We start from the raw sequence: 20764 nt of genomic DNA, 5'->3' as shown, positions 1-20764 counted from the left end.
ACAGGCAAGTCTCTCACCTAGCAGAAAAGGCCTCCTGAGAACAGGTAACTGAGCCTGGTCTTGCAGCCAGCCCTGGACATGAGATCTGGTTCCCAATGAGCAGCCCAGACTGTAACCCCAGCAAAATGCAGGCAGAACAATGCATTGCATACCAGTGCAGCTCAGTGACCTAAGCCCGCTAACTGGGCCCTGCCAGGGATTCACTGATGACAAAGCCAAGATTTGCCACCACAAACTAGCTTCAACTTGTGTCATCACCCGTGAGTGGGTGCTGAGCAGTGCTCAGGTGTGTTTGTTAGACTGCCTATCCCGCACTGCATGTCTTCATCTCCGTCGCTGCTGCATTTACTCACGGGACGCAAATTTCTGCAGCAACAGCCCATTCCATTGCAACAGCCTCTTGCTACATGAGACATGCTGGTATCACTCACTGGGCGCCCTTGGTTTGATCACATCTGCGTGTCAGGATTCTCATTCCCCAGCTGCTTCTGCCTCTACCAAACGCACATAAAGGAAATCATTGGAAGGATCTCAGGATTGAGTCCAGTTGACCATTCACAGTGCCCCTATGAGGGTAGCCTACCACCTCAATTGGACTTGTTAACAATCTCTTTGATTGAACTTCTGAAAATCCTGTGAAGTTTTGGGCAGGAAGGGACTTCTATAACTGGGGGCTTTCTTGTCCTGTTGTGTTTGAAGTCCTTTGGCCTGTTTACAAAAAGAAATTAAACATGGATCACTTAAAAACATCTAAGCTCTCAGGCCACGTCTACACTATAAAATTACATCAACCTAATTTACATCGGCATGCAGCCGCCACAGTAATTACATCCCTTGTGCATGTCTGCACTTTGTGCCTTGTGTTGGCAGTGCATGTCTGAACCACGAGGGCTTGTATCGATTGTACTGTCAGTTCAAGGCATTGTGTGACATCTCCTGAAAGCCAGTAACAGTCAACATGAGCAACGCAGTGTCTATGCTGACACTGCATCAACCTAATTACATCAACCTTGACTCTATGCCACTCCTGGAGGTGGAGTTATTAAGTTGGTGTAGTGGGACAGTTACATTGGCGGGAGTGAAATTTAAGTGAAGACACTTCCATACTTAGATAGATATAAGCTGCCTTGCATTGACCTACTTCTATAGCGTAAACCAAGCCTGAGATTTCTTCCTCAAACTTTTCTCCATAAAAACAAAACAGATCTTTCCTCTTCCTTCACTTGCACACAACCCCGCACAAAAACTAAGAATATTGAGACAAACACCTTGTGTGTGACCAAGAGTTCATGGTCAGAGGGAAGATCAAACACCTGTGAAGAAGTGTTTGAATTGATTCTCATGTCTCAACCCCTAAACATCATGGTGGCACTACATAGGTGAGGCTCAAACATTGGAACTGATTCTTGACCACATACGAATTTTGGATGAAACCTAAAGGAATCAGGCACCCATGTCCAGCTGGGGTTTGGTGCTTAATTCCCTTAGGTTCCTTTGGAAATCCTGGCTTTCCTGGTTGGTAGACACCAAGGCTATCCCAGATTTGGAAGTACTGGCTCTAACTTGAGCTCAAGAGAACATGCTCTCCAAGATGTAGAAAAGAGCAAACTTGAGAAGATCTAAGACCAGGAAGAAGAGGACAGTGGTTTCTGCAGATGGACACACATGCACATATGTGTCTATAGACACACCAATTAATGTAAACAGTCTTCCATAGTCTATGTAACCACTGCATTGTGCATCACCCTGTATTGTCCACATCTGATATTTTCATTAGTAAATTTCCTGTCCTACATTGATCTGAATTATACCATTGTTTTGGGGGAAGAATAAAACTATCCACTTATTTCTGACAGCAAAAGTACATCAGAGATTTATATTCACTGTCCAATTCCCAAAATTTTCGAGTCCCAAAACTTTTTAATCACGTCTCACTTCAACCTGTCGCCATTATGGACAATTTGGTGTCTTCGAAGCTTTGTTCTTAACAATGCCTGGTGTGACCTGACTTCTGTTTCCCCAAAAGTAATTGCAATTATTGAAACAGACTCAATGTGACTCTTGGGGGAAACATTTCACATCATGATGAAACACTAGTTTATCTATCTGAGAGGTGCCTGTCTGATATGATGGACCACTACAAGGTACTGTCTCTTTGCTATTCATTCTCTGCTGCCTTTCAATGGTTAATTTCCTGAAATAACTGCCCAGTGCACATTCCTGACACAATTCTTCCAGCTAGTGGTTCTCTTGCAGAATAAATCTCCCCTTCCCAACAGGTATCCTCTACTGACAGTTAATGGCCAATATATACTGGAGGCCACTTTTTTTGGTGTGTGGGGGGGAGATAGACAAGATGGGTGAGGTAATATATTTTATTAGACCAACTCCCTTGGGGAGAAAGACAAACTTTAGAGCTACACAGAGCTCTTCTTCAGGTCTTGAGAACTTAACCAGAGTGCTGCAGCTAAATACAAAGTGGGACAAACCATTCATCTTAAGGGGTTAACACATGTTGAAGGAGACCATTTAAAATGAACTCAGGAATGAGCATCTCTGTAGTCATAGGACACTGTTGGGTTAGTGGGCAGCAGAGTGTGCTACAGATTGTGGTGGACCATAAAACCAATAAAGCTACATGTGAAGAAAACTAATCTCCCAAACCTCCCCCCATCATTTTTGACCAGATCGATCAAAAATAAGCCACACGTTCATGTCATTAGCATTTTTTTATTTTCATTGCTAATCAAATTCGCAATCAAAATATTTGAAGATGACAGTGCTAGTCAAAGTAGTTAAAATTCCGTTTTCATTCGCTGTTTAAGATACATTGATCCTGGAGTTTATTTCTGTCCATGGGTTTTTCTGTCAACACAGTCTCACAAGTCACTTAATCTTTGCATCCTGCATTGCAAAAGCTTTAATAGAAGACCCCAGAATCTTAAAAACTGTGAAAATTTCTGTGAACATTTTTGGAAAGAAAACAACCAGCTCTCACTTTGTCTGACATTTTGACTGTTCCAAGGAATATTTGTAACTGGTTTTAATTTGGGGAAATTCCTCCCTCCCTCCCCTTTCTCTCACATGCTAATTTTCCCATTTTTTTCTAATTAACCCCCTCTCCCACTCTCACTCACACACTTTACCTCAGTTTTCACTTCTTCATTCTTCTTGTTTTAAAGGCAGGGAGGGCAGGGTTGTAGAAAGTGTTATTTCATCTCTGTTTTAAATTTTCACATTAAAGAAAATTACTTTTCTCCTCTGAGAAAGAAAGAAAGAAAGAAAGAAAGAAAGAAAGAAAGAAAGAAAGAAAGAAAGAAAGAAAGAAAGAAACTCAGTGGGGGGAGGGAATTAAAATATATAAGAAAGTCGGGGGAGGTTCCCCCGTTTTCTCTCTAAGATTAAACAATTATAGCTCGTATACAAGACGGGCTTTCAGCGGGAAGTTAATATGCAATAGCTAGGGTGTGCATTTACAGTGCATTACCTATTCTGCACTGACACCACCATTCCACACCAAGTTATTTGCACTAACTATGCTGGGCCTTTTCCCTATCTACAAAAGCCCTTAGTTTGAAATGTGTCAATTCCTGTACACATTAAAAAGGCACTGACAGCTCTTTTCAGGGCCTCCTTGACCTCCCTGTTCCTCAGGCTGTAGATGAGGGGGTTAACCATAGGAGTCAGAATCGTATAGAAGATGGAGAATACTTTGTTAAGGACCTTCAGTGTGTCAGTATCTGGGAGCATGTAGACAATCATCAGCGTCCCATAGAAAAGTGTCACCACGATGAGGTGGGAGGAGCAGGTGGAAAAGGCCTTTTGCCTCCTGGTGGTGGAAGGGATTCTCAGGATGGTGGCAATGATGCAAACATAGGATGCCAGGGTCAATAGAAATGGGGGCAGGGTGAATATTGAAGCCAGAATGAAAGCCAAAAGATCCATCAGCCTGGTGTCACCGCAGGACAGTTTTTTTACTGGAGCAAAATCACAAAAAAAATGGTCAACTTCATTGGGGCCACAAAAAGATAACTGTGACATCAAGGATGTCAGTATATTACTAGCCAGAAGCCCATTTATCCAAGACCCAGCTGCTAGCTGGAGGCAGAGCCTGCCATTCATGAGGGCTGTATAATGCAGCGGTTTGCATATCGCTAAATACCGATCGTAAGACATCGCAGACAAGAGGCAACACTCAACACCTGCCAAAAAACTAAAGAAATAATATTGCATGATACAGATTCTTACTGAGATGGTTCTGTCACCAGTCAGGAGACTGGCCAGCATCCTGGGCAGGATGCTGGAGCTGTAGCAGGTTTCCAAGCAGGACAAGTTCCCCAGGAAGAAGTACATGGGGGTGTGAAGGTGCTGATCAGTCACAACCAGTGCAACAATGAGGATGTTCCCAGCCACAGTCACCATGTAGATCACTAGAAACAGCAGGAAGAGAAGAAGCTGCAGTTCTGGAAGATTTCCAAATCCCAGGAGGATGAATTCTGAGATGGACGTTTGATTTCTGCCTTCTGTGTTAGCCATCAGGTGTGTCTATGGGAAAGGAAACACATTATAGGTTGTCATTATGGTAAGAATCTCATATGGACCAGCAAAGCAGGAATGGAAGGTGGATGAGGCATTTCTAGAACAAATAACACAACTGTTCAAAACACAAGACCTGGTACTAATAGGAGACTTTAACTATCCAGACATCAGTTGGAAAAGTAATACAGCAAAACACAACATTTTCAATAATGTCTTGGAATGTGTTGGGGACAACTTTTTGTTTCAAAAAGTAAATGATGTACCCGGGGGAAAACCATTTTAGATTTGATTCTCACCAACAGGGAGGAATTGGTTGTGAATCGGAAGGAGGAAGGCAATTTGGGTGAAAGTTATAGTGAAAAGCTAGATTTCCTAATTCTAAGGAAAGGAAGGAGAGGGAGCCGCAGAATAAAGATGACGGACGTCCAAAAGCCAGACTTTAACGAACTCAGAGGACTGGTAGGTGAGTTCCCCCGGGAAGAAAATCTAAGAGCTAAAGGAGTTCAGGAGAGTTGGCAGTTTCAGAAGGAGACAATATTAAAGGCACAACTGCCAGATATTGCGATCGAAGGAAAAACAGGAAGAAGAGCAACAGGCCAATATGTCTCCATCGGGAGCTCTTTAATTACCTGAAAATCAGAAAGGAAGCCTACAAAAAGTGGACACATGGATAAATTACTAAGGAGGAATATAAAAAACAGCACAAGCACGTAGGGACAAAATCAGAAAGGCTAAGGCAGAAAATGAGTTACACCTGGCGAAGGACATAAAGGCAATAAGAAGAGAGGTTTTTTTAAAATACACTAGGAGCAAGACAAAGGGAAGTGTAGGTCTTCTACTTGGTGGGGAAGGTGGAGTGTTTAATGCCTACTTTGCTTCATTTTTCACTAAAAAGGTTAATGGTGACCAGATACTCAACACAATTAGTATTAACAACAAAGCGGAAGGAACACTAACCAAAATCAACAAAGAACAGTTAAAGCATAAGAAAATGAGGTGGGATTTTCAAAAATGCCTTGGTGGTTAGATGCCCCAAACCTTATGAAAGTCCTTTGAAAGTCCCAGCCACCTTTCAGTTTTCAGTACTTTTGTAAATCTCACTCTTAATTTTTCCCCCCTATTTAATGTATATCATATCAGGCACTTTTTGTATCTACCTGAATGTGAGATCCTCAGTTAATGTGTAGAACTCACTGGTGCAGAAAAGCAAGGATTGGGGGAAAAGGCTTAGAGAATTATTTTGAATAATAAGAAGAATGGCCACAGCTCTAGTAGCATGGACTGAAATGTAAAAGGGGACTAAATGCTGATATTTGAGCTCATAACCAGACATCGGCAACCAGGAGTTATGAAGACACTTCCATTACTGGGTTATTAATTCCTAGTTGTCCATTTCAGGGATTTTATACTTTTTCTGTCCATCACAGGAGCCAGGATAGCAAAATTCATGCACTGAGGATGTAAAAGGTTGAACAGCCAAATGGCAACATTTGAAAGCTTCTCCAAGTTCAATTTCTCTAACACCCTTCTAGCATTATGGATTGTGAACAAAGGGCATTGACGACCTTGTGTTTGCTAATCCATAGAGTTATCAATGACATCCTCATATTCCCAGGCTAGCCAAGTGCTTAGTTATACTGACCATTTTCACAAAAGTCTTTTTTATGCTCTTTAGATATATCCGTCTTATTAGCCAACATGTGAGACAAACAAGTGATACCTGAATGTCTCATTTCCAGAATCATGGAATATACATTATTGACATGTGCCCTAAAACTCCCAGAAGCACTGACAATGAGGCTTACCCAAAACTCTGGTACATTTCTAGCTTGGAATGATGTTCTCTGATTTCTCTGGGATTCGGTTCGACTCTTTCAGTCACCTCTCAAATTTAATGACTCACTAAAGAGAAACGCTGGAGCCACAATTTATCCTGGAACATGTTCTTTCCCTGCTAGTCTGAAAAGTAGACACCTCATTCACCAGGGAAGATGGGATGTCCCCTGTCACCATTGAAGAAGATTTGGAATGACTGAGCCAGGAAAGTTCCTGGGTTTTCTGTGTAGATGGCACAAATAATGATCCCAAAGCAATCAGCCTTTCCCTCTCCAAGGACATCTCTCCTCTGATACCTGATCAACGGGGTAATTACTCTGCATGATGCATGTAAAGTCTGGCTCATCTTAGTATGACCCAGGGGAGGCTTCTCTGAGGTGGCATGCATGAGGTCAGAGATGCAGGCAGGGCAGTAAAAATAGAGAAGCCGTCAAGTGAGCTGAGTGCAGGAGTCAAACGGAAAACAGAGACTCGGGGCCGGTCTATACTACAAAGTGAGGTCATCTTAACTACACGGGCTGTGCGATGTAAATAAGACAACTTAAGCCCTGCTGTAGACATTGCTGGGTTCATGAAAGAACTTCCATCGCTGTAGTAAATGTCTATGTGAGGCTACTTCAGAGCCACAGCTGTGCCACTTTAGCATTTCTACTGTAGACACCCAAAGACAGCCCCACGCGAGACCTAGTGAGAATTCAGGATTTGCTGCCATATCTTTCCCCCTTTCTTAAATGAACTCACGTGGAAAACTAATAAAAGACGAGGACACCCTCTCCTGTAAGGACCTGTGGGATGAGAATGTGGTTTTGTGGAGCCAGGGTTAGCTGACAGCACCACATCACCACCAGAGGCTGTATAGCAGTATAGACAAGGAGCAAGGCAGAGATTAAGCAGTGCAGGAAGTACAGTCCAAAGGGTCCAGAGTGACAGCACCCTGAGGCCCTCTGATTGCCCCATGTTCACTATTAAACCCTGGAGGGTGGCCCACAAAGATGTCTGCGTAACCACACAAACTTCCGGCCTGCTGTGACTCCAGACCTAACCTGGCTTTCCGACCTCTGGACACTGACTCTTGCTTATCAATCCCATCTCTAGCAACTAGTCCAATCCCTGCCTGCTCACCAGCACCATGTGGCTGACCTTGACCTGTGGATACCAGCCCAGCTGTGACTGTAGGCCAGACAGCCTGCGCCCTGGTCCCTTAGAAGATAGTCTGTGGGTGAACACTTTTCACAAAGTTGTCATTCCATGTCAGACCTCTCAGGCCTCATCCTCAGAGCAAACTTCCCCAACAGCTTTAAAAGGAGAGCCTGGGAGCTTAAATTCACAACCTCCCTAGAGACTAAAAACCATGAATGTAATAAAGAAACTAGGTGTATGGGTAATTGCAACAATCTTGTTATCCACAAAACCCTTTTTTTGTTTTAAGACTACAGAGGAGTTAACTGGCCACTTCTCGAAGCACCTGTTCCACTGTGTATGTTTCCTAGAAGAGCTCTCTGTAGCCCAAAAGCTTATCTGTCTCACCAACAGAAGCTGGTCCAATAAACAATATGACCTCACCTACTTTTGAATTTCTCAGCTAATACAATGTGTAGCCATCTACTGGACATGACACAGTATAACTATCTGACATTCATAACAACCCCTAATGACATCTAGTGCCCCTTCTACAGAATAGCGGCCACTTCCCACCCCCACCCTCTGCTGCCCCCTAGTGCCCATTATACAGTATAGCCAGCCCTCCCCCATCCCCACCCTCTGCTGCCCATAGTGCCCATTATACAATATAGCCTCCCCTTCCCCATCCCCACCCTCTGCTGCCCCCTAGTGCCCATTATACAGTATAACCGCCCCTTCCCCACCCCCACCCTCTGATGCCCCCTAGTGCCCATTATACCGTAGACCAGCCCTTCCCCAGCCCCCACACTGCTACCCTAGAGTGCATTATACAGTATAGATACCCATTCCCAGCTCTCACTGTCTCCTACCCCTAGTGCCCATTATACAGTATAGCCACCCCTTCCCCGCCCCTCACCCTTTGCTGCCCCAATGCCCATTATACACTATAGACACCTCTTCCCTGGCCCCACCCTCTGCTTCCCCTAGTGCCTGTTATACAGTATAGCCACCCCTGCCCCTCCCCTCATGCTCTGCTGTTCCTAGCACCCATTATACAGTATAGCTGCCCCTCCCCACCCCCATCCTCTGCTGCCCCCAGTCCCCATTATACAGTGTAGACACCCTGTGACGTGTTCGGTCACAGAGACCCCCTTGAGGCTGTCACCTGATGTGCTTGAATTACCTCTGAGCCCATTTTCCACTGCCAGCTTGGGACTCCAGAACCCTGCCTTGTTGAGCCAGACACACTAGCCTGCTGCAACACAGACCCATGTCTGGTCCATGCCCCCAAAGCTGCAGACTAACCAAAAACTACTCAGCATGTCACCTATCTCCAACACCCAGACACGCAGTTCCCAATGGGATCCAAACCCCAAATAAATCCATTTTATTCTGTATAAAGCTTATACAGGGTAAACTCATAAATTGTCCGCCCTCTATAACACTGATAGAGAAATATGCACAGCTGTTTGCTTCCCCCAGGTATTAATCACTTACTCTGCATTTGTTAATAAACAAAAGTGATTTTCTTAAGTATAAAAAGTAGGATTTAAGTAGTTTTAAGTAATAACAGACAGAACAAAGTAAGTTACCAAGCAAAATAAAACAAAAAACGCAAGTCTAAGCCTAATACATTTAAGAAACTGAATACAGGTAAATCTCACCCTCAGAGATGTTCCAATAAGCTTCTTTCACAGACTAGACTCCTTCTTAGTCTGGGCACGATCCTTTCCCCGGTACAGTTCTTGTTAGTTCCAGCTCAAGTGGTAACTAGGGGATTTGTCATGACTGGCAGCCCCCTTTGTTCTGCTCCACCCCCTTTTATATCTTTGTCACAAGGCAGGAATCTTTTGTCTCTCTGGGTCCCCAACCCTCCTTCTAAATGGAAAAGCGCCAGGTTTAAGATGTATTCCAGCACCAGATGACATGATCACATGTCACTGTAAGGCCTCAATCTCCATTCTTTCAGGGCTGGCCTGCACCGAGTAAACAGCCATTCACAGCCAATTGTCCTAGTTAATGGGAGCCATCAAGATTCCAAGCCACCATTAATGGCCCACACTTTCCATAATTACAATAGGACTTCAGAGTAATACCTCATATTTCTAGCTTCAGATACAAGAATAATACATTCATACAAATAGGATGAGCACACATAGTAGATTATAAGGTTTGTAATGATACCCTACAAGAGGCCTTTTGCATAAAGCATATTTCAGTTATATTATATTTACACTCAAGCATATTTCCATAAACAATGTCACAAACCCCTTCCCCACCCCCACACTTTGCTGCCCCCTAGTGCCCATTATACAGTACAGCCGCCCCTTCCCCACCCCACCCTCTGCTGCCCCCTAGAGCCCATTATGCAGTATAGCTGCCCCTTCCCTGCCCCCACCCTCTGCTTCCCTAGTGCCCATTATACAGTATAGCCGCTCCTTCCCCTCCCCCACCCTCTGCTGCCCCCTAGAGCCCATTATACAATATAGGTGCCCATCCCCACTCCTCACCCCCTGCTGCCCCTAGTCCCTATTATACAGTATAGCCGACCCTTCCCCTCCCCAACCTCTCCTGCCCCTTGTGCACATGATGTAGTACAGAGTCCCTTTTCCCCCCACACCCTCTGCTGCCCCTAGTGCCCATGATACTGTATGGCAGTCCCTTCCCTACCCCCACCCTGTGCTGCCCCTAGTGTCCATTATACAGTATAGCTGGCCATTCTGCATTATCTGCTGCCTCCCTCTGTGGCTATTATACTATATAGTCAGTCCCATTTTGTGGTCCATCTAGTATCCATTTTTTCAAGTACATACTTTTAGCATAATTAATTTGTCGAACACAGAAAGAAGATCAATTTTATTTTTGCACCAGATGCTAGTATCTCGTTTTATTATTTTGAAAAGAAAATGAAGTATATATTGAAAACCCATTTCCCCGTGATATTTTCCACAGGACAAGTTGCATTTCTCTATTATTTAAACTTTAATTGAGTGTTATCCATACAGGAATCAGACCAGGTGCTTCAGATTTTGAAAGATCCCTAAGGGAGTTAGAAGCCCATATCTGAGAAATGACCCAGGAGGGGAAATAAGTGGGAGTGAGACACAAAGGCTTGTGAGGACATGCTTTAACCCACCAAGAGGGGACTTTTCACCCTGTTGATTAAATTGTTGGACAGTCACAGAACTCCAATTTAAAGGGAGTCGAGGTAAAATTGGAGAGAGTCCAAAAAAGAGCTACGAGAATGATTAAATGAATAGAAAACCTGCCTGATAGCGATAGAGTCAGGGAGGTCAATCTATTTAGCTCAACAAAGAGAAGGTTCAGGGGTGACTTGATCCCAGTCTATAAGCAACTACCTGGCAAAAAATATTTAATAATCGGCTCTTCAATCGAGCAGAAACTCATCTAAAATGATCCAATCTCTGGAAGATGAAGCTAGACAAATTCAGACTGGAAATAAGGTATAATTTTTTTAATAGGGAGAGTAATTAGACATTGGAACAACTTACCAAGGGTCATGGTGGATTCTTCAGCACTGACAATTTTTAAATCAAGATGGGATATTTTTCTAACAGATCTGCTCTAGCAATTATTTGGGAGCAGTTCTCTGGCCTGTCCTATGTCCTAGGAAGTCAGACTAGATGATCACAATGGACCCTTATGGCCTTGGAATCTATGAAAATCAAGGTTGGAAAGAACTCTGTACAGAGAGTGAAGCCACATCTGGAGAAGGAAAATGACCATTAAATGTTACCAGCAGTGAGTGTTTTGGAATCACTGAAATAATGTTTTCACTTTCCCAAGTGTTTGTGGATCTGTACATTCCTCCCAAGTAGGGCTGCCAAAAAATTTCTATCAGGACTTTTTTTGATGGAAAGTTGGGTTTTTTTGACTAAATGTGAATTTTTATAGAAAGGGTCTGATTTCCTTGACAGAGTTCCATTACTTGTCACAAAACTGAAAATAGTTTTGGACAAAAGTTTTTGACGGTTCTTGGCAGAAAACTTTTGCATCATTCAGCTGACACTGCTGTAAAATTGGAACAATTTGCAGGTAGGGGGTCAAATTTTCAGCTTTGCAGAGCTTCACTTTTCCCACAAACTCAAAATTTTCCATACAACATTTGCATAAGAAAGAAAGAAAGAAAGAAAGAAAGAAAGAAAGAAAGAAAGAAAGAAAGAAACTTTTTTTCACAATTAAAATATAGGAGAATATATGAGGAATTAAAATATATGAGAAAGTGTGGTGAGGTTCCCCATTTTCTTTCTAAGATGAAACAATTGCAGCTTGTATACAAAATGGGTTTTCAGCGGGAAGTTATTACAAAAAAACTAGGGTGTGAATTTACACTGCATTAGCTATTCTGCACTGATGCCACCATTCCACACCAATAGCTATTTGCAATCACCACACTGGGCTTTTTCCCCTTGTACACAAGCCCTTGAATTTGACCCCTGTCTCAATTCCTGTGAATGTTAAAAAGGTATTGATGGCTCTTCTCAGGGCCTTCTTGACCTCTCTGTTCCTCAGGCTGTAGATGAGGGGGTTAATCATGGGAGTCAGAACAGTGTAGAGGATGGAGAACACTTTGTTAAGGACCTTCAGTGTGTTGGTGTCTGGGAGCATGTAGACAATTATCAGTGTCCCATAGAAAGTTGTCACAACAATGAGGTGAGAAGAGCAGGTGGAAAAGGCTTTCTTCCTCCCGGTGGTGGAAGGAACTCTCAGGATAGTGGTGATGATACAAATGTAGGATGTCAGTGTCAATAGAAATGGGGGCAGGGTGAATATTGCAGTCATAAGGAAAGCCACAATGTCCAGCAGCCTGGTGTTGCTGCAGGACAGTTTTTTTACTCGAGTGAAATCACACAAAAAATGGTCAACTTCATTGGGGCCACAAAAAGATAACTGTGACATCAAGAATGTCATTGTGCTACTAACCAGAAGCCCATTTATCCAAGACCCAGCTGCTAGCAGGAGGCAGAGCCTGCCATTCATGAGGGTTGCATAATGCAGAGGTTTGCATATTGCTAAATACCGATCGTAAGACATCACAGACAAGAGGCAACACTCAACACCTAACAGAAAAGCAAAGAAATAATATTGGATGATGCAAATTCTTACTGAGATGTTTCTGTCACCAGTCAGGAGACTGGCCAGCATCCTGGGCAGGATGGTGGAGGTGTAGCAGGTCTCCAAGCAGGACAAGTTCCCCAGGAAGAAGTACATGGGGGTGTGAAAATGCTGATCAGTCACAACAATTGTAACAATGATGATGTTCCCAGCCATGGTCACAATGTATGTAGATCACTAGAAACAGCAGGAAGAGAAGAAGCTGCAGTTCTAGAAGATTTCCAAATCCCAGGAGGACGAATTCTGAGACTGATGTTCGATTTCCCCATTTTGTGTTCACCATTGGGTGCATCTATGGAAAAGGAAACAAATTATACGATTGTCATCATGGTAAAGGAAGGGAAGGTGGATGAGGCATTTCTAGAACAAATAGTGGAACATCCAAAACAAAAGACCTGGTACTAATGGAGGACGTTAATGACTGGAAAAGTAATACAGCAAAACACCACATTTCCAATAACATCATGGAACGTGTTGGGGACAACTCTTTCTATCAGAAAGTCAATGAAGTAACCAGGGGGTCAGCCATTTTAGATTTGATTCTGACCAACAGGGAGAAATAGCTTGTGACTCGGAAGGAGGAAGGCAATTTGGGTGAAAGTGATCATGAAGTGCTAGATTTCATGATTCTAAGGAAAGGAAGGAGAGAGAGCAGCAGAATAAGGATGATGGATGTCCAAAAGCCAGACTTTAACAAACTCAGAGAACTGGTAGGTAAGGTCCCAGAGGAAGAAAATCTAAGGGATAAAGGAATTTCAGGAGAGGTGGCCAGTTCTCAAGCAGAAAATATTAAAGGCACAACTGCCAGCTATTCCGATATGAAGAAAAGATGGAAAGAAGAGCAAGAGCCAATATGGCTCCATCAGGAGCTCTTTTTAATTACCTGAAAATCAAAAAAGAAGCCTACAAAATATGGAAACATGGACAAATTGCTAAGGAGGAGTAGAAAAGAACAGCACAAGCATGTAGGGACAAAATCAGACCGGCTAATGTACAAAATGAGTTACAGCTGGCGAAGGACATAAAAGGCAATAAGAAGAGGTTTTTTTAAAATACACTAGGAGCAAGACAAAGGAAAATGTAGGTCTTCTACTTTGTGGGAAAAGCGGAGGTGTTTAATGCCTATTTTCCTTCAGTCTTCACTAAAAAGTTTAATGGTGACCAGATATTCAAGACAACTATTATTAACAGCAAAGGAGTAGGAACACAAGCCAAAATCAGCGAAGAACAGTTAAAGCATAAGAAAATTAAGTGGGATTTTCAAAAGTGCCTTGAGAGTTAGACACCCCAAACCTTATGAAAGTCCTTTGAAAGTCCCAGCCATCTTTCAGTTTTCAGTACTTTTGTCAATCTTGTCTTAATTTTTTTCCTATTTAGTTTATATCATATCAGGTACATTTTGTATCTACATGAATGTCAGTTAACGTGTGGAACTCGCTGGTGCAGAAAGGCAAAGATAGGGGGGAAAGGCTAAGAGAATTATTCTGAATAATAAGAAGAATGGGCACAGACCTAATAGCTCAGATAGAAATGTATAAGGGGAATAAATCCTTCTATTTCATGTTATAACCAGACACTGGCAACCAGGAGTTATGAAGAAACTTCCATTATGAGTTTATTACTCCCCAGTTGTCTATTACAGGGATTTTATACTTTCTTCTGTCCATCACAGGCTAACCAACTGCTTAATTACATTGACCAGTCTTTTTTATGCTCCTTAATATGCCCGTCTTATTAGCCCACCTGTCAGACACATGGGTTATTCCTGAGTGTCTCATTTCTGAGGTCTATGATGAGGTGAAATCCTACCACTGTGGAAGTGAATGGGAGTTCTCCTATATATTTCAACAGAGCCAGGATTTTACCCAGTATTTTGGAAAGTGGAGATATACCTATCTCATAGAACTGGTGATTCTTACTTATTTCCACAATTTATTGAATATACATTATTGACATCCACCCTAAAACTCCCAGAAGCATGGACGATGGGGCTTACCTGAATCTCTGGTATATTTCAAGCTTGAAATGATGGTCTCTCATTTCTCCGGGATTCAGGTTCCACTCTCTCAGTCACTGCTCAAATTTAAGGACTCACTAAAAAGAAATGCAGGTGCTAGAGCCACAATCTGTCCTGGAACGTGTTCCTTCCCTTCTAGTCCCGAAAGGCAGACACCTCTTTGTGTATATATCATTCACCATGGAAGATAGGGTGTCCCCAGACATCGCTGACAGAGATTTGGAATGACTGAGCAAGGGGAATTCCTGGGTTTTCTGTGCAGACAGCACAAATAATGATCCCAAATCAATCAGCCTTTTCCCTCCAAGGACATCGCTCCTCTGACACCTGATCGACTGGGTAATTGCTCTGCATGATGCATGTAAAGTCTGTCTCATCTTAGCATGACCCAGGGGAGGCTTCTCTGAGGTGACATGCATGAGGTCAGAGATGCAGGCAGGGCAGTAAAAATAGAGAAGCCGTCAAGTGAGCTGAGTGCAGGAGTCAAAGGGAAAACACAGACTCCGGGCCGGTGTACACTACAAAGTGAGGTCAGCCTCACTACACAGCCTGTACGATGTAAATAAGCTGACCTAAGTCCTGCTGTAGATACTGCTAAGTTGATGGATGAACTCCTTCCATCGCTGTAGTAAGTATCTATGCAACGCTGCTTCAGATCTGTAGACGTATTCTAAAACAGCCCCACCTGAGGCCTAGTGAGAATTCAGGATTTGCTGACACCTCTCTGCCCCTTTCTCAAATGAACTCACACTGAACAGCTAATGGTTCCACATCACCAACAAGATGCCATACAGAGGTGTAGCCAAGGAGCAATGAAAAGATCAGGCACTGCAGGAAGTACCACCCAAAGCATCCAGACAGCACCCTCTGATTGGCCCATGCTCACTACTGAACACTGGAGGGTGGCCCTGGAAGATGTCTGGGTAGCTACACAGACTTCCGGCCTGCTGTAACTCCAGCCCTCACCTGGCTTTCTGATCTCTGGTCTCTAACTCTGGCCTGACTCTGACCCTTACTCTTGCCTATCAGTCCTGGACTCAGCAACTTCTCACTCACCACTGCCATGTGGCGATCCTTGACCTGTGCATGCCAGCCCAGCTGTGAGCAGTGGGACAGACTGCCTCCATCCTGGTCCCTTACAATATCACCCATGGACAAACATTTTTCACAAACTTGTCACTCCATGTCTGACTTCTCAGTCCTCATCCTCAGAGCAAACCTGCCCAACAGATGAGCCAGCGAGCCAAAATTCACAACTTTCACAGATGCTAAAAATCATGGACTTAATAAAGAAACTGGATTTATGGCTATTTACAACAATATCTTATCCACTAACTCCTTCCCCTTTATTGTCCTATCACTCCCGAGGCGTTAACTAGTCACTTATCCTTGAATGGTCTTTTACAATATATGTTAACTACTTATGTGTAACCCTTCTGCTCATCCTGATTCTGCTTACATATGTTAAGCAACCTGTTCCACAATGTATTTATCTGTGACTTTCTGAGGGTATGGCTACACTTGCAGCTGTACAGCGCTGGGAGTTAAACCTGTCTTCGTACAGCTGAGTAGGGAAAATGCTGCAGTCTGTCCACACTGCCAGCTGCCAGCGCATTGTCGTGGCCACATTTGCAGCATCTGCAGAGGCATTGGGAGCGGTGCATTATGGGCAGCTATCCCAGCGTTCAAGTGGCTGCAACGTGCTTTTCAAAGTGGGGTGTGGAGTGTGACAGGGAGAGTGGGGGAGAGAGAGAGTGGATTTTTGGAGCCAACACTGTGTCAGCACCCTGCCTTGCAAGTTCTGACCCACTCCCCGACCCCTCTCTCACTCACTGAAAGCAAACAGCAGCTGTTTTTTTCCTCACAGACCGGATAAGCAGCTGCTGCTGAAACGGAACCCCCCCCCCCCACCCGCCCATCCGCCGCGCTGCTTCTCTCCTCAAGCAAACACTAGCTGTGGGCGTTCCAAAGGGAGCCCCACTGCCTCTGCTCATTCACAACAAACTGGAGCTGTGTTTTTTTGATAAGCAGCTCCTGGAGCCCGGAGTTCACAACAAAACAAAGAGCGGGACCTTCACTTAAAAGGATTATGGGAAGCTTCCGGAGGTCAGTTACAGCGTACTAAGGTTATTCCCTGTTTACACTGGTGCCCCAGCGCAGCAGCAGCAGCGCTATACTCTTTATTCCTCTCGGGGAGGTGGAGTACAAGCAGCGCTGTAGCCACGGAGATACAGCACTGTATGTGCCTTGCCAGTGTGGACGGGGAGTGAGTTACAGCGCTGTTGGTGGCTTTATTGCGCTGTAACTCTCAAGTGTAGCCAAGGCCTCTGAGTATCTTTCCTAGAAGAGCTCTCTGTAGCCCAAAGGTTTATCTGTCTCACCAACAGAAGTTGGTCCAATAAAATATATGACCTCACCTACCTTTGTCTTTCTCAAATATTACACTGTGCAGCCATCTACTGGCAGTGACATAGTATAACAATATGACATTCAAAACTACCTCTGCTGCCCCTAGTGCCCATTATACAGTATAGCCGCCCCTTCCCCACCCGCACTCTCTGCTGCCCCTAGTGACCATTATACAGCATAGCTTTTCTCATTTGGTGGACCATCTAGTGGCCATTTATCCATGTGGGTACTTTTAGTTTATTTTGTTTGGCCAATACAAGAAAAGAATCAATTTTCCATCTGTACCTCATGCAAGTATCACATTTTATTACTTAGAAAAGAAAATGTGAAAAAGAACTATATATTGAAAAACCGTTTCCCCACAATATTTTCCACAGCACAATTTATATTTTTCTATTTGTTAAAATGTAATTGATTGTGATCAATACAAGAAACAGACCATATAGCTCAGATTTTCAAACATGTCTAAGGGAGCTAGGTACCCAACTCAGAGAGTTGGGTGCCTGACTTCCCTAACACCCTTTGAAAACTGCAGTGGTGTAAAAGACTATTGAATGGAGCTGAAGGATCCTGGAACATTCTTGGCTAATCTTTACAGTGTCTTGTGTTCTCTAGACTGAGTCTTGAGCAATCTGGAATCCATCACCACAATCTGTTTCATAGCTATTGAGAAATATCTAATGGGCTAGAATATAATCTGACGGGTCTAGAATGCCTCTTCAGGGATGTGGAACATTGCTTGATATGTCGCTGATGGTTTTTTGCAGTGTCTTTTGCAATCTGTAAAATATTTTCAGAAATCTGTAAGGAGACAAAAAAATTATCAGAAGAAACCCAGATATTTCCTTGAGGAAACTGGAATCAGTCTGGAAGATTCAGTAAATTACCCAGAAGAATGAACAATGTGTCAGGGTATTTGGAACATGTCCAAAGGAGCTTCTCATGTAGTTTTGCCCAATAATTTTTGACCTAAAAGCTTCCAAATGGCACCTTTCACTTCCCTGTTCCTCAGCCTGTAGATGATGGGGTTAAGCATCGGAACAAGACCTGTGTAGATAAGGAAGAGGAGTTTGTCAATGTCCCTTGAGCCAGTTGATTTCGGTTGTAAATACACAACCGTTCCTGAGCCATGGAACAGAGTCACCCCAAGGAGGTGTGAGGAGCAGGTGGAGAAGGCCTTATGTCTGCCTTCAGCTGCCAGCATCTTCAGGACAGTGCAGATTCTTTTAATATCAGAGATAAGTATGAGAAGAAAGGGGTGGGGGTCTGCAAAGAATAAGGCACCTGTGAACATAGTTATCTTATTCCAATAGGTGTGTGCAAATGACAATTCCATCATTGTCATGGTTAGAAGAAATGGTTGCTTTCAGGAGAGCCGCAGAAAGGCAAAGAAAGCACAAATCACGTTGGCAATGCGGGTTATGGAGAAATAAAGGAAGGCAGCTTGCAAGGATGAGGGTATCCCCTTCACATCTCTACACCTCTCCATTCAAGCCTCCATTGACCTTTGTGCAGGGAGTCTGCTCCCAGAAATCTCTGGACAGTCTCGGTAGCTCAGGAAGACTGCAGTTGCTCAGGAAAAGCACTGGCCAGAGACAAGCTAACTCTATTCACCCCAATCCAGAGCCATTTTAGGTGCATAGCACTTTATCTTCTTCAGCTGAGACTTTCAAAGCAACCTAAGGGATTTGGATGCCCACTTCCCATTAACATTCATCAGAATTGAGTGTCCAATTCCCTTCAACATCTCTCTAAATTGAAGCCTTAAAGCTTTCACTCTGGAAAATAGAAGAACGGGTGAGATACAAAAGTTGACCCAGAAGGGAAAATAAGTGGCAGTGAGACAGAAAGGCTTGTGAGTATGTGAGGAGGATTACATCCATCAATAGGGGACAATCCCCCTGTTGATTAAATTGTTGGCCATTCAGAGAAGTCCACTTCAAAGGAATTGAGGTAAAATTGGAGAGGGTTCAAAGAAGAGCCACAAGAATGATTAATGGTTTAGAAAACATGCCTGATGGTGATAGACTCACGGAGCACAATCTATTCAGCTCAGCAAAGAGAAGGTTCAGGAGTGACTTGATCCTAGTCTGTAAGCACTAACCTGGGGAACAAATATTTAATAATGGATAGTTCAATCTAGCAGACAAAGGTCTAACATCCAATGGCTGGAAGATGAAGCTAGACAAAATCAGACTGGAAATAAGGTATTCCCCATCACTTACAATTTTTAAATCAAGATGGGATAGTTTTCTAACCGATCTGCTCTAGGAATTATTTTGGGGGCATGTCTCTGGTCTGTGTTCTCCAGGAAGTCAGACTAGATTATCACAATGGACCCTTCTGGCCTTAGAATCTATGAATCTATGAAAATCAAGGTTGGAAAGAGCTCTGTACAGAGAGGGAAGCCATATGCAGTAAAGGAAACAGACCATTAAATGTTATCAGCAGTGAGTGTTTCGGTCTCATTGAAATAATATTTTCCCCTTCCCAAGTGTTTGTGGGCCTGTATATTCCTCCAAGAAGGGCTGGTCAAAAAATTTCTATTAGAACATTTTTTGATGGAAACTTGGGTTTTCGACTAAATGTGAATTTTTGTGAAAAGGGTCTGATTGCCTGGAAAGAGTTCCATTTTTCATCACAAAACTGAAAAGAGTTTGGCCAAAGGTTTTTGGTGGTTCTCAGCAGCTGACAGAGTGCTGTAAACTAGGGGGAAAATTTCAGGTTTCCCACAAAACTCAAAATTTTCCATGGAACACTCGCATGAAAATGACAATACAAAAGAAAGAAAGAAAGAAAGAAAGAAAGAAAGAAAGAAAGAAAGAAAGTTAAATTAAAACCTTTTTCCCCACAATTTACCAGTTGGGGAAGGAATTAAAATATATGAGAAATTGTGGGGAGGGTTCCCCATTTTCTCTGCAAGGTGAAACAATTATAGATCACATACAAGATGGGTTTTCAGCGGGAACTTAGTATGAAAGAGCTAGGGTATAGATTTACATTACTTATTATATGTTATATAAGTATAAATAGGTTTTACTTTGTGTAATGACCCTGCTGATAATAGCCCACCTTAACTGATTACTCTCGTTTTAGTTAGTATGGCACCACCCATTTTTTCATGTCCTCTGTGTATATATGTCTTCCTACTGCATTTTCCACTGCATGCACCCGATGAAGTGGGCTGTAACCCACGAAAGCTTATGCCCAAATACATTTGTTAGTCTCTAAGGTGCCACAAGTACTCCATATTTTGTTTTTTTCAAATGTTAAGAAAGTTACTAAAGAGACCTTTTCTAAGGCTGTAACAACCAGGTAGAATTAAGAGCACACCGGGAGGGGTTTTGTTTGTTTGTTTGTTTATTAACAAAAGTCCTCAGGATCCATTGAGTATTTCAAGAAAAAAGATTGAGAAGCAGACGTATGTACAATACTTCCTCTGATTTCCATCAAGAGCAACTGAAATGTCTCAGGGAAGCACTGCCTGTGACGCTGAAAATAAAACCAATCAGCTTTAGACTTGAGATCAGCACTCACCAGGTCCCTTCTCTCAGCCAAGGTTAGGCAGACACTGCTCTCGCCTGGGTCTCATCCTATCCACTGGGTGGGATCTATTTACCCACATGAAGTGCTTTGAGTGCACCTCTGGCGCAGGCGCTGCTAGCGCTGCTGCTGGCTGCCGTGGGGGGGGCGGATTTCTACCTC

General features: G+C 43.3%; 1 protein-coding gene across 4 annotated transcripts; it reads right to left on the bottom strand.

Annotated features, from left to right (window-relative positions):
* Positions 1-254: 254 nt before the first annotated feature.
* Positions 255-20672, bottom strand: LOC123348766 (olfactory receptor 10A7-like). Of its 4 annotated transcripts, XM_044986404.1 has the most exons (4): positions 14630-14821; positions 12625-12925; positions 4249-4545; positions 255-708 (listed from the first exon to the last, which is right to left on the bottom strand). In XM_044986404.1, the coding sequence occupies exons 2-4, from the start codon at positions 12787-12789 to the stop codon at positions 601-603; spliced, it is 570 nt and encodes a 189-aa protein (XP_044842339.1). In that variant the 5' UTR covers positions 12790-12925; positions 14630-14821; the 3' UTR covers positions 255-600. The 4 variants fall into 4 exon arrangements, with proteins under 4 accessions (XP_044842339.1, XP_044842337.1, XP_044842336.1 ...); XM_044986402.1 differs by lacking the exons at positions 255-708; positions 14630-14821 and adding an exon at positions 20597-20645 and having other exon boundaries at positions 3273-4545; XM_044986401.1 differs by lacking the exon at positions 255-708 and having other exon boundaries at positions 3273-4545.
* Positions 20673-20764: the final 92 nt, after the last annotated feature.

This window comes from Mauremys mutica, chromosome 13 (genome assembly GCF_020497125.1).
Source record: "Mauremys mutica isolate MM-2020 ecotype Southern chromosome 13, ASM2049712v1, whole genome shotgun sequence".
Taxonomy (NCBI): Eukaryota; Metazoa; Chordata; order Testudines; family Geoemydidae; genus Mauremys; species Mauremys mutica.
The sequence above is the reverse complement of the archived record's forward strand: the minus strand, read 5'-3'. Positions and strand labels throughout refer to the sequence as shown.